The sequence below is a fragment of the Xiphophorus hellerii genome, chromosome 5, assembly GCF_003331165.1.
Source record: "Xiphophorus hellerii strain 12219 chromosome 5, Xiphophorus_hellerii-4.1, whole genome shotgun sequence".
NCBI lineage: Eukaryota > Metazoa > Chordata > Actinopteri > Cyprinodontiformes > Poeciliidae > Xiphophorus > Xiphophorus hellerii.
In genome coordinates this window covers 23,923,734-23,937,363 of record NC_045676.1, presented here as the reverse complement: position 1 = coordinate 23,937,363, position 13,630 = coordinate 23,923,734, and the positions used below count along the sequence as shown (strand labels likewise).

Sequence of the window (13,630 nt, the reverse complement as noted above, 5' to 3'; positions counted from 1 at the left end):
CATAGAAAGTCTATTATTATTCATACCTTTCAAGAATATATAGAAACTCTGTTAAACAGAAACACGGAAGGAGCGCCTGAAGAGGTTACAATGTAGAACTGAAAGGTCATGTGAGGAAGATTGTGTTAATCAATAAGGAGCAAACACCATTAATCAGTAAACCTGATGATAACAAGCTGTTCAATCAGGGATTGTGTTCCTTTCAGGGGGGAATGAGCGAAGCAGACTTGCAGTAGCAGTGAGTCAAACCCATTTTGTGCAACATGTAGGTTGTACAGTTAGTCTGTCGAGTCAGAGACAAACACAACCCGTTTCTTAAACCAGGGGGGGGTTGAGGTCGGCCGACCCGTTCCAAGCTCACCTGGCTTTCATGCCGGGTTTAACTTCCACCGTTTTGTCAGAGCTTGCTACCACTCGCACAAACACTTCCCCGGCCTCCGGATGGTTCTGCCTCTTCAAGTATTTATTCACACGGTCCTCTATGTACATTCCCAGTCGGGTGGACTGTAACCCTGAAGCGAAGCAGCACATTCAAGCAACATTTAAAAACCAACTCTGGCACTTATTCGGATTGTAAAAAAGGAAGGAATTTCATCGAGACTTCAAACATTAGGTCGCCATTAAAAGTAGCACAGTCTTAAAGATTAATGCAATAATCTTAATGAAAGTGCAGAAAAAAACCCATCACGGCTAAGAATAGGGTGTGCTTACTTTTAGCGGTGAACTTGTTTTCTTTCCGTGATTTTGCACTTTTCTTCAAACAGTTGTCACAGATGAATCTGAACACATTAAGAGAAAAATGTCACTTTGTTTATCTGAACACAAATAAGAGATTTAGAAAAATACAGCAAGAAAGAACTTCTCACCCTGATGGCCAAATAACCTCGTAGTGTAAAACACAGATCTGGTGCATTTTGCGTCCACAATCTTTACATTCAACAAATCTGGATGGAAAAAACCCCAGAAATTAAACATCTTTAATCTGAGGATTTTATGTTTTAGATAAAGGTTTTTGAGGTGGTCCTGGATAAATTTAGCCTCATTTCATAAAAGGTTACTAATGACTTCAGAGTCCATTGAAAAGATCGAGAATGAAAAGCCTTCAGGAACACATGGTCAATTTAAGACTACTTTCGAAAAAATATATTAAGACAACTTAATATCTTTGGTTTCAGATTGATGCTAGTAAAGTCACAAATAAAATCTGTGTGATTCAAATGCTTTGAAAAATTTGCCAACATCAACAGCCCACATTAAGTTTTATGAATAGCATATTGTTAGTTTTTTACAATGTTAAAAAAAAAAAAAAATAATCTGAATTCCTCAGCTAGAACTATAAAACTAAGATGAAATAAATGCTGCCAGAGTTTTACTAAAAAATAAAAGACAACATAACAAGAGGACACACTCTGGAAGCACTTTGATTCATTAAAAACACTTAATATGAGACAAAATGTTGAAAATTAACAATATCTAAACGACAGGAAAAAGCAACCTAAGGTTGATGTGTGTGAAGGGAATTTAAATCAAACTCATTTGATTTAAATGAATTTCTCAGGAAAAGGATGTGCAGGGAAACCTACTAAAAACAGAATTTCATTTTAAAGACAGCAACTTTAGGAAAATAATGAAAGTATTTGTTTTACTTACGGTTCAGGGTCAAGAACATCATTCTTCCTGCGTTCAAACTGGTCTTTTGATATCATTCTGAAGAGTTGAGAAAAACAAGAGCAAAAAAACTTTATTACCATCATAACACAATGTCTCAAGTAAATATAAATCATTTCTTACATTTAAAGAAACTTTACATGTGGAATAACTATGGATTAAAAGTTCTACATCTAATTTAATGAAAATACAACAAAAAACACAAATTTGAGCATTGCCGTGTTCGCAACAAACATGGCTGCTTCGGTGCCTGAATTAATTTAGCGTTCACTCACGTCTGCGGCTGTGCGGGATCATCTCCTAACGTCACACTGTCTCCCTGGATCTCATTGAAGCATTTTTCACAGAAATGATACCTGAAGGGGAATAAAACACATCCATACTCTCAATGCAACTCCAACCAAAAAAGGTCGTCGTACGGTACGCACATCTTTGGAACCCCGATGATTTGATGTTTTGCTACTTGTTTGTGACTCCCCAAGTGAGGTGTGCACCAACTACAGCGTGTTTTTATGTTTTCTGACAGACGGTGGGGAATCCTGGAGCTCCCATTGAGAGTGTAAATGAGCTGTGCTGCAAGAGTCTGATGCAGTCTCTCTAACGCTGCTGCTCGCTCTAAGTGAATTGTGTAAGTGAGAAGAAGGGGGGGGGAAAAAAGTTGTAGTTGCGCTAATCATGCAGCAGGGGGAGGAAGAAATCCAAAATGTGAGTGAAAATGTGCCACATCTCAGCTGCTAGGCAGCAGGTAATGATGGGCGAAGATGTTTGTAGCTTTAAACTAAGATTATTTTTTGATCGTTACAAAAGAAACAGCTAGAAGGACATATCAGTCGAACAGAACCTGGCTGCAAAGTATGGACAAGGCTGTTCAAATGCCTCAATTTAATATGAAGTAAACCTGCAGATACAAGTTAGAATTTTTCAAGGTGCTTGGATTTGAAACACACTAAAACATTCTGGGGAAAAAAAACACGGTGCAGACGTACCTGTTTTGGTAGCTGTAGTAGGTGCCTCCGGTAGGTATGGTGCAGAGCTGCTTGCCATAGCAACAGAGAGTTTGAGGGGAGAACTCGTACTGCGGAAACAAAGAGCGGCTCATAAATTTATCAGCAAGCGTTTTCAATCGGAAGCAGAAAAACTGGTCTGATTATTCAACTTTCTGACTTTTTGTGTGCAATTCTCTATATGTTGGAGGAGTGGCGCGAAGAATTGCAAAGAAAAACAGTTCGCATCAAACCCTATTCATGCTGCTTTACTAATTCTCAAACAAAGCACAGAGAAAACAGAGCAGTACAAATGCAATCCACAATATGTATGTACATTTCATACTGGAACAAGGCATTTTTAAACCAACCACAAATCTATATTTTTTCAAATTCTGTCATGTTTTGTTGTTGTTTTTCTTACCATTTAAAAACACTCACTCCAAAGAGACAGATTTTGATGGCTTTAACGCCATACATCCATTTTTACAACAGTTTTGATGTAAGAATTGTTTTAAAACAGTGTTTAGTTTTTCCACACACTGAAATTTATAAAAGAACACATTTATCAACAAGTCGTATCAAAACAGAGCAAAAAAAAAAACTAGCATTAGTTTGTGGAGCACTTCCACAAACTAGTATAATAAAAAATGTATAATGCTCTTAACATGAAAATCTCAAACAAAAATTTTGAAAACACTCATTTAAAATATCAATCATGAGTATAAAACATGAGTACTATATCTTAAGTCTACATTGAGTTATAAACATGTATAAAGATTATTATTGCTGGAATGCCAGGTAGTTCTTTTTATAGTAAGAGAAAGAAGATTTTAATGTAAAAATGACTTAAGTGTGAATGAGATAAAAAAAAAAAAAACATTGGAGGAATCAAGCTAACCACAGGATGAATCTTACCTTCCTCCCGCAGCAGTATCCCAGACCCTGCATGACTGGGTCGATCTCGGACTCGAAAACCTCCGCCAGCTTAGAGCAGTACTTGTAGACGCGGGACGTCTTGCGGTTGTAAAGCCAGGCGTTGTTGAACATCAGCCACACGTCGTCCACATACTGCCAGGGCTCTTGGTACTGTCCCGTGTCAAGCTTGCGCTTTATCGTGGACAGATCGATGGGGTTCTTAACTATATCGAAGTAGTCCTAGAGTAACACGGGAAGGAAAAGTATACACGAGTCAAAATGGCGCCAAGTGTGTCCACTAATAGCGCCGGACACGGAGGGAGTTTTTGTGATTCGTACCGGGATCCCGAGGAGCATGGGGTCTACAGGCTGTCTGAACGGCAACGACTCCGGGTCCTGCCTGTACAGAGACTCCAGAGTCGGCATCAGAGCCTGCCGCAACTCCTCAGGCTTGAATACTGAAATAAACAATACAATAAGTTAAGGGTTTGGAAATACAAACATTTTCTGTCCCACCCGACAGTATAGCACTCAGAATTGGTTAAGCGTCAAAGAAGAAGCCAAGCAGATTAATTTTCACAGGTGGAGCATTACAGCTTTTGCTATAACGCTGCACTTGATATAAATTTAAAAAAGAAAACTATCAGAATTTGCTTTGGGTGTATTTTAATCGCAAGGAAAAAAAAAAAAAACAGAAGTTGACATGAAATACGTTTTGGGAATCTGCTTCTATACCTCTTTTTCTTATCAAGACCTGGAAAATACTTGAATCAAATTCCATACTTTAAGACTTTACCACAATGTAGGATCTCTGCGTCCCCAAATAATTTTAAAGTCAGGGCTTATTTTGAAATGGACGTAGTCAAAATAGCCAGGTGGACCGCAAGTACAAAGATGGAGAACAAAAAAATTAAAGGCCCAGTTGGGAGCGAAAGGCCTTGAACATTTTCCTAGATACATCAGTCTCGGATGCACGAGACTCACTTTTCCGCCGTGACTGGGAAGGAGACGAGGAGGTCGTGCCGTTAGTTCCGTTCTCCTCCTCCTCTTTGGGTTCCGTCTTCATTTCTGGCTTTTTCTCCTCCACCTCCATTGGCTCTGGCTTTTCCTCAGGCTCCTCCTTTTTCACTGAAGCTGAGGCAGAGTCGTTCTCAGCCTGTAGTCGAGAGAACAATCGTTAAACCTGTTGCAATAAGTTATAAATCAATTAAATGCATGACAGCACAATCGTTTCCAGTTGTATGATTGCTTGTTTCTTGTGTCTCTGTTTTTCTACCAAAGACTGAATGACAAAAAAAGCTTTAGTCTGATGGATTGGTCTCAACTCAACCTTTTTATGAAAAGAGAAGGATTTCATTATTAACTTTATTTGTAGTTAATACTGAATGAGTTGTCTTGTTTATTTATTTTGGATATTTAAAATGTCTTCCAGGTCCAGTTAGATTTCTGTTAAAAATAAAAGTTGATTGATTTTTGATAGGGTGAACTTGCTTTATTATGCCATTACTATAATATTACTTGAAAATGATCTCAAAATGATAATACCTTGATTTCAATATTATCATTTATCGCAACAATTTCTGGGTGGGGTCAAAGCATAAAATCGAGCAAATACCAGAGGAAAATTTATTATTTAAATTTAGTAAAAGTCTAAATATATATATATATATATATATATATATATATATATATAAAGTTGTGAGTTACAGCCCCAACACTGACAGTTTTAGACACGCTACTCAAACTCACCTCTGTCTTGGGTTCAATTTTCCCACCAGCAGCTTCAAACTCCTGTTGGTCTGTTCGCGTTTCTGCTTTGAGATCCTGGGCGGGCAGGTCGGCTCCGACGTGCTGTGAGTGCAGGTCAGCGCTGGCGGCGGAGGCAGGCGTGGGCACTCTGTTGTCCAAACTGGCCCCCGGCTGAGAGAGCTGAGACGAGAAAAGACAAAGGAGATGATGAAGGAAGGGGAAATATGAAGCTTTTCAAACCAGTGTCAAGCCCATCAATATATGTTACTGGATAGGACTGTGCCTGTTAGCCGCTGTAGCTAGTGACCCACACCTGCAGGCGACATCACTATGCATTGAGTCATGGTCACAACACCTTGCTGTTCCAATGCGGGATGAGCAGGAATCTGGTGAAGAACAACTCAAAACCACTTGTATTCTTTTTATTCCCCCTTTGCTCCCCATGTCAGCTCTACCCCAAACATGGACTCGTTCCCATGGATACGGACTGACAACAGCCCCACTACCCGACAGAGAAGAGATTGTGTCAGGATACAACACCAAAAACCACGCAAACATTTACCACACTAAAGAAAGTATGTAAGAAGCCCAAACAGAACATTTAGTCCGTCACAGTTTTAGTTTTCCTGTTTATTTATGTTTATTTTGGGATTATTAATAAATGGCCAAAACAAACTGAACTCTGCAGCACTGGTACATGTTAAGGTTATCAAAGTCAAGCTAGCATAATTGACTTATTTCCTATTTTCTTGATTTTTTTTATTTTTTTACTGACCTGATAAATGAGATATCCTTGGACAGGGTTTGTCCAACCTTCTCCAACACAAATTTAAGACTTTTTGAAAACTTTTAAGACCGCTATGAGTGGAATTTAAAACCGTTAGAGACAGAAATGTACAAAGGAAAATCCCAATTAAATTGCACGGGTTTGCAAGAGAGGTAAGCCAATGGCTAAGATGAACACCGGTCAGCCAACTGGCGATAAATTTGCACTTACCCGTGACGGACGTAAAAAAGCTGGTAAGGTTTACCCTAACTAGCTAGCTAACAAGAATAAAGCTAGCTATCTGTCGTGCCAACTTTGAAGCTAGATAGATAGGGTAGCATCTAGTTAGCGGTAGCTGGCTCAAGTCACAGAACGCAGCGAAGATGTCTGTGCATGACTCAAAGTTTTGCGTAGCAGTAAATTCCTGTGAATAAAAAGGAAATTATCGAATATATGAGATTAAATAGTCCTGCCGCCACAAAATTTAGGACCTGCTCACTTATTTTTTCCAATAAATTTAAGACATTTTAAGGACTTAGTTTTAGATCCTTAAATTTAAGATTTTGCAAGGCTGTATGGACACTGTGCTTTTTAGTTGGTGTGGTTCAGACAGTTAATAGCAAAAGAATGTGTCCCTCTTTCAGATTCTTTGCATGATTGTGTCATTTTCGCAACCACCCATATTCCCAACTCAATGCATAGCAATGACGTGATGTCCAATCCAGTAATCTATCTCAATGGTCAACCCTCCGCCCCACCCGCTTTTCCTGCATGCAGGGTTGCAGCTAATGACACAAACAAGGCTCCTGTGTTCACCATTGCTCCCTTAAGACAAAATGTGTGAAATTCTCTTTGTGATGGCGGCTACAGACAGTGGTGAGGATGCAGTTATCAGAAAGGTGGACGTGAATGGGAAGGGTGGGTGGGTAGATGGCATTCAGAGGGATGGAAGGCGAGGGTCAAAAATTCGAGGGCACATGCGGAGGGACTCGGTCTCACCGGCGTGGTAGGGGGCTGAGGAGGGGGCTGCGTCTGTCCCGCCGCAGGGAGCTCCGCCTGGGGTTGGGGCTGAGAGGGGCAGGGCGGGACGGCCCCCTGTGCTGGGGCCGGGACGGGGCCGGGGAGGGTGGGAGTGGAGCTGCGGCTGGAGGACTGGGGGTGCGGCAGGTTAGTGGCTGCCCCAGCCACGGAGGCCGAGGAAGCGGCGGGTGGAGGCGTGGAGCGCAAGGGGGTTTGGGAGGAGGCTAGCTGAGGGCCCAGTGGGGGCCCCAGTGCGTTCATGGGGAGGTTAGCGTTCGGTTGCTGCTGCTGCTGCTGAAGAAAAAGGACACACAGAGCAGGACGGACAAAAACACAAGATAAGCGGACAAACGCACAACAACATGTCAAACGGACAACACCGCGAACAACACAGGGTTTAGAGAGCGCACTGTTATGGTATGACCATTTGAAAACAGAAAATAGTTACTTTTATTTTAGTTTTTTTGGGAATAATCTGAAATTAACGTGACTTTATGACGCCTTTAGAAAAGGTTAAAATGTCAAATTAGTCATGAGATCAGTTCACTACAACTCCACATCCTGCGTCTCACCTGAGTGACGGGAGCCTGCGCCGGAGGCTGGCCCATGCCCGGACCCACGGTAACATTCATGGCACTGGACACAGAAACGGCACCAGATCCGGGTGCGAAATGGGTCTGAGGCAGGAACTGTCCCTGACTGGGCGTCTGGCCCACCATGTTGCTGTGTCCAGGCATAATGCCCTGTGCCTGAGGCATCCTGGAGGGAGACATCCCCACCTGCAGGGCCAGAGCACAAGATTACGATGAGCACAGGAACATTACAAGAGAAACATTGAGAGTTTCACCAGGACTAATTTAAAACCACAAACACTCATTTTTAAGCTTTGACATGCCAAACATATTTTTAGACTTGGAATTGAATGCTTATCAAAATTTGGTGTCACAAGCCTTTGTAAAAATCATCAATATATCCAACAAATCCTTTTTTGTACTGCACTTTTTTTAAGAACAGTGATTTTTTTTCTAATTCATTAGACAATAAAAATAAACTGCGAGTCAAGTGATTTACAGACAAAATATCTAAAGAATTTAGAAAGACTTAAACGTCCAAAATAAAATTCAACTGCTTTGAAAATATTTATCTACAAGAAATAAGCAACCAAGGGTAGGCCTGTCATGATAAGAAATTTTGCTGGACGATAAATTGTTCCAGAAGTTAATGCGATACACGACAATATTGATGTTTTGAGACCATTTTTAAGTAAAATTACGGTAATGGAAAAATAATAATTCAGGAACACATTCTAAAAGATCAGTAAACTTTAAATTCTAATGAACAATTAACACTTGAAAATATTTTAAATATCCAAAATAAATAAACAAATAAAATTAACTTTGAAGTACTTGTAAGCAAAATTGTCCTTCAAAATAAGGGCTAGTTGAGACCAAAACAACAAACTTAAGACTTTTATCATCCAGTTTTAGGTAGAAAGAGAGAAAAAAAAGTGATAAACAATAAATCATGCCAATGGGAATTATTGAGTTTGTTTTAATTTAACATGTGATTAATTGATTTATTGATTATTGTGACAGGCCTAACCAAGGGTTTCATTAGAATTTATTAATGTGACTAAAATGTGATGGAAATGTACAAGAACTACCACTACAAACTGGAAAGAGTAGAAAAAACAACTTAGTAATAGTGGCAGTATTGGCATACCGTATTATGCAAGTCACACTTTTTTATCATTGTTTAGCTGGTCATGTGACTTATAGTCAGGTGAGACTCTTATGCTTTTTTTCCTCTTCATGATGCTTTTTTTTTATTAGGAAGACTTGTACTCCAGATCAACTTACTCTTCAGAAAATACAATAATTATAACTACCACTGTTTTAGTCATTCGCAACATAAAAATCAAACAAATTGGACTTGGCTGAGGCTTCTAACATGCTGAAGTTTTACGTTTATTTATGTAGCAAGAAGGCAGTCCAAAGTGCCTTATAAATAAAATAAACCAATTATTTCATAACCAATTATGAAACAAGCAACAATCGTATTTTGTCAAATGACATCATCAAAATAATCAAGAGTAATCATCATTAATGTTCCAATTGTTTTTAAGCAAAGGCAACTCTGTGCAGGTGGGTTTTTAGTCTCGATATAAAAGAACTCTGTGTTTCAGCAGTTTTTCGGTTTTCTGAAAATTTCTTCCAGGCTATACGTGCATAAAGACTAAATGCTCCAAGACAGTCTCCCTGTGTGATTCTTACCGCTGGGACAGAGCTGATGTTCATTTGCTGTGGGTGGGTCATAGGAGAAGCTGCTCGGGGTCCCATCGACGTCTGGGCGTTGGATAGAGTCATGTGGTTGAACTGGTTCATACCTGTAACAAACAAACAGGCAAAATGTTCAGCAACAATCAAACGTGTGTAGAGGAATACAAACAAAGTCCAGCGAAACAGACTGTTTCCATTCAACTTGTGTGTGCACGTAGCACCGCATTATGTAATAAAATCGAGTTTTAAAATGCAATAAAACGTCATTAAGGCTGAATAATGGACGCAAAACGTAGTAAAAACCTTGAAGTCATTTTGAATTGTTTTACTTTAAATGGCATGTAGATTAATACCGAGGGTTTTGCTAACGAGTTTGAAAAGGCAACTAAATGACCAAAAGTTCTGGATTTATTGGCCAAAGTTTCAATCTAAATGCTTGGGATCTATAATATGATCGTTATTAGAAGCATAATGATTAGAATGAACACACAGCGGTTTGTGACCATTTAATACATTATCACTTCTAAAAATAGAGCTATTTCTGCATTTTGTAACAATCAGTGCAAAATGTAATAAAGTTATTACAGATGCTGCAGAAAGTATTACAAAATGCATATATTGCATTTTGAATCAATTATTACACAATGTGGTTTTGGTGATGTTTTATTACATGTTGAATCCTGATTTTATTACATTATTACACAGCGTGAGATTAGATGCATCTTTAACATTGAATCTGTACCTTGAGGAACCTGAATGCGGTTCATGATCTGATTTGGCATGTTCGGGAGAGAAACCGGTCCATCTGTGCAACAAAAAGAACACGTATTAATCAAATTAACAAATATATTGTTTTAATTCACACATTCAAAATATAAAAGGTATGCCTCTCAACTTTCAGACTAGGTAGGATTATGTACCACTGCACCCAGCCTCTTGCAGCTGACATGTTGTGGGACCAGTACTCACTCTGCGGCCTGGGGCCCAATGCGTTGGGCTGGGGAAGGCCAGGTTGCTGTGTCCCCTGGCCAGCTATGGGTGCCTGGCTGATGATCTGCTTCTGGAGCCTCGAACGTCTCTTCTCTTCGAGTTCCTTCTGGATTTTGTAAATTTTCTCAGCCAAGAAGTGATAGTACTCATCCTAAAAGCAAAACAAAATAAGACGTTGCTTTTATAAGGTCTTACACTGTACACATTAACTGATATTGCAAAAATAATATAAGTCAGCTACTGGTTTGGCCATCTTACCCGGCTGTTCGCCGACTCATACATGTCCCCCTCAACTTTTCTGGCATAGGCCACCAGATTTTCCATTCGCCTGTCCTTCAAAGCAGCCGGGTCAGGGGTGGGGAATATGGCTTGTACCCTGCAGAGTAAGAAGCACAATGTTAAAGCGATGGATGACCTCCGGCTCTGCTCTCTGAAGACGAGGCCGACACTTACAGTTTGTGTACGAGGTGATTGCGCAGGTCCTGAGTGACGTGCTCATGCCAGGCCTTCCTGGCGCTTGCGGACGAGACGGGCGCTGCTGTGGGCAGGCTGCCCATCTGGCCCACAGCGGAGCCGTCCGACAGCAGCTGACTGGAGGTGTGGGAAGGGGATAACAATAAAGAAAACCCGATTAGTTTACAAATATGACTTCTTTTAATAGATTGGGTAACACAACAGCACATATGCGCGAAGAGACACGGGAATGTGTTTTATGGTTCTCTTGAAGGAGACAGAGACTGACTTGTTAGTGTTGAGCGTGTTGGAAAGGGAGTCCGTGTGCAGGTTTGTCTGTTCTGAAGTCGCCACGCCCATCGCCCCGCCTCCAAGAGCCATCTGGTGACCTGCTCACACCAAAAAACCAAAAATAAAAATACGACAACAGCCTCAAATATAAACAGTTTAAACATATTTTTGCACATTTTACTTAATATTTTATTTTGAACAGCCTGCATTTTTAACATTTTAATAAATAAATACATCTGCGTAGAAAAAACACTTAATCTTTTAATATTACTGGAACTACAGTCAATCATCTATTGTTATATTTTATCCAAAGGAATGGAAAGAAAAGGTTGCAAGAAACGTTTGTTGAAAAGGTTTTATTTTATTAAAATGACCCCGGACTTTCCATGAACAGTCAGAGATGAACCAGCTGGATACATCATAACTAAACCCCTTCGGTGTGGAAGTTGTTACTGAGGAAAAGAAGAGTAAAAAAAAAGAAGTCAAAGGAAGCACAAAAACTTCAGGTGCTTTAAGAAGATAAAAAGTATTTTCTATGGAAACAGTACAACTTTTCATTCGGGCTCCAATACCAACTTCAACAGAGGAAGAAGACGTCAGCAGGTAACAGGAAGGCTAAATCGGTACAGCAAATTTGTTCTTTTTAACATTTTCAGTTCTGTCATCCTGGATTAGGACATGTTGGCAATCCTTTGGAAATCTGACAGTAAGATTGTACTTACTAAATAGGTAATACACAGAGACTAAAGTTTACAATTAGTAGTGCTAACCGCATTAATTGGTAACATGTCCCATATTAGCGATTAGCAGAAGAAAGTCTAAGATGTTGCTTCAGTAATCATGTTAATTATGTTATATATAATTATAATCACATTATAATGATGTAATCATGTTCTTTGTTTTAAAACTTTTGTGACAGTGCCTCAACCTGGACAGATGTGTAGACACACAGTGTGACGTCACCTCTTTCCCAAAAGAGACGACAAATGAAAGATTACAGAAAGGCTTCTGTATAGTTACAATAAATGACTCAATGATTTCATAACACAACACATCTAGCAGATAAATCGGTTTCTAATAAATTAAGCTGAACGTCACTATTTACGTTGAAATGCTCATGCAGAAAAACAAGTTCTTGCCATATTGTGCATTCTATGTATTTCGAGGTGTGCAAAAGATAAACTATAAATAAAAGTTAATGGCTTGTAATATGTAAATCCTTCTGTGATTGTAAATTAGTTTATTATTGAAATAATCTCATTATTTTAGAAATAGATTAACCATTAACTGGAGTTTAGACTCAAACAAAGACCATTTGCTCATAGATCAACATACTCAGAGCAGCATTAAAGCCAAAACTGTACAAAAAAAACATGTAGATTTGTATTTAAGATAAAAAAAAAAAAAGCATTGTAACTTGTTCTACTCAGACCTCCTTATGTAGCACAGTTTTAGCATTAGCTGATTCAAATTCTGTAAAGAAAAACAAAAATCTCCTATTATGCACCTTTTAAACAAGTTATTAATCGGTTAATGTAAAAATGAATCAATTAATCTACAAATGATCCTGCTTACACTAAAATAATGCTGTGTTATTGCATTTTAGGTAATATTTAAAAAGAAGCTCGATTATGTGTTTATTGGCATTTTTAATGTTCTTAAGGAAAAAAAGCGACTTAGGTAATTGAATAAAAAATCTGCTGAATGTGCCAATTTTTTATTTGGTTAATCGTCCAAGTAGTCGATAACCGCTTTTTAAAATGGTTTTTATTTAAAATATGCCAGGCTGTCATTACCGATGGTGTTGATGGGTCTCATCTGCTGAGGAAGCTGCTGTTGTTGCTGGGCCTGCGAGTTCTGGGCTCCGGCCGCTTGTCCTGGAGCCTGCTGAGCCGCAGCTTGTCCAGCGGCCTGGCTGCTGTAGGGCAGACCGAGCGCTGCGTAGGCTCTCTGCATGGAGCTGGGGTCAATGGGGGCTGAGGTATTGATAGTGGGAGTACTGGGCTGGCCCATGCCAACTGTAGACATGGGATTCTGAAGGCCTGTGTTTGGGGAACTCAGCAGAGCTGCGGAGAGAAGAAGAAGTTAGTCCAAATGTTATAAATATACGCTTTGGGGGACAGGAGATGAGGATCATTTATCGAGTTTGAACGGATAAAAAGCTCCTCGACGAGAAAAGAGGAAGTAAGCAGAAAACATAAAGCACCTCTGTATGCAAGAAGCACAAAATCATACATCATGTTCTCCACCAAGCAAGCCAAGGAGAGACAGATAAACACTGGAAAGATGCTGACTAAAGAGTGGAAGGAAAATGAGCGAAGTTTCTGCAACTGCTCTAATTAGTCAGGGGCAGAGAAAATGATCATGGGTCATAAAATATTACAGCAATATTTACAAGAGAGACCTAAAAATCAAAACAGAACGGGAAGCAGCTCCAGGGAGAAACTGTGGAGCTGTAAACAACTCCGAAGCTAAATCGCTCCGTTGGACCATTCCTCCTTCGTCATATCTGC

The 13,630-nt window shown here is 39.6% G+C and overlaps 1 protein-coding gene across 8 annotated transcripts in view; it reads right to left on the bottom strand.

Annotated features, from left to right (window-relative positions):
* crebbpa (CREB binding lysine acetyltransferase a) overlaps positions 1-13,630 on the bottom strand; it is a 38,522-nt gene that overhangs the window by 8,108 nt on the left and 16,784 nt on the right. For 4 of the 8 annotated variants that reach the window (XM_032562412.1, XM_032562410.1, XM_032562415.1 and 1 more), the window contains 19 exons: positions 12,914-13,183; positions 11,116-11,215; positions 10,827-10,964; positions 10,632-10,749; positions 10,353-10,524; positions 10,126-10,188; positions 9,378-9,490; positions 7,677-7,883; positions 7,084-7,398; positions 5,319-5,498; positions 4,554-4,725; positions 3,909-4,027; positions 3,570-3,809; positions 2,655-2,743; positions 1,944-2,024; positions 1,651-1,707; positions 867-944; positions 712-779; positions 362-512 (listed from right to left, as the gene is read on the bottom strand). In XM_032562412.1, coding sequence (XP_032418303.1) covers positions 362-512; positions 712-779; positions 867-944; positions 1,651-1,707; positions 1,944-2,024; positions 2,655-2,743; positions 3,570-3,809; positions 3,909-4,027; positions 4,554-4,725; positions 5,319-5,498; positions 7,084-7,398; positions 7,677-7,883; positions 9,378-9,490; positions 10,126-10,188; positions 10,353-10,524; positions 10,632-10,749; positions 10,827-10,964; positions 11,116-11,215; positions 12,914-13,183 — 2,731 coding nt within the window. The remainder of the gene's footprint in view (positions 1-361; positions 513-711; positions 780-866; positions 945-1,650; positions 1,708-1,943; positions 2,025-2,654; positions 2,744-3,569; positions 3,810-3,908; positions 4,028-4,553; positions 4,726-5,318; positions 5,499-7,083; positions 7,399-7,676; positions 7,884-9,377; positions 9,491-10,125; positions 10,189-10,352; positions 10,525-10,631; positions 10,750-10,826; positions 10,965-11,115; positions 11,216-12,913; positions 13,184-13,630) is intronic. The other 4 variants (XM_032562414.1, XM_032562411.1, XM_032562413.1 and 1 more) reach the window with 3 other exon arrangements.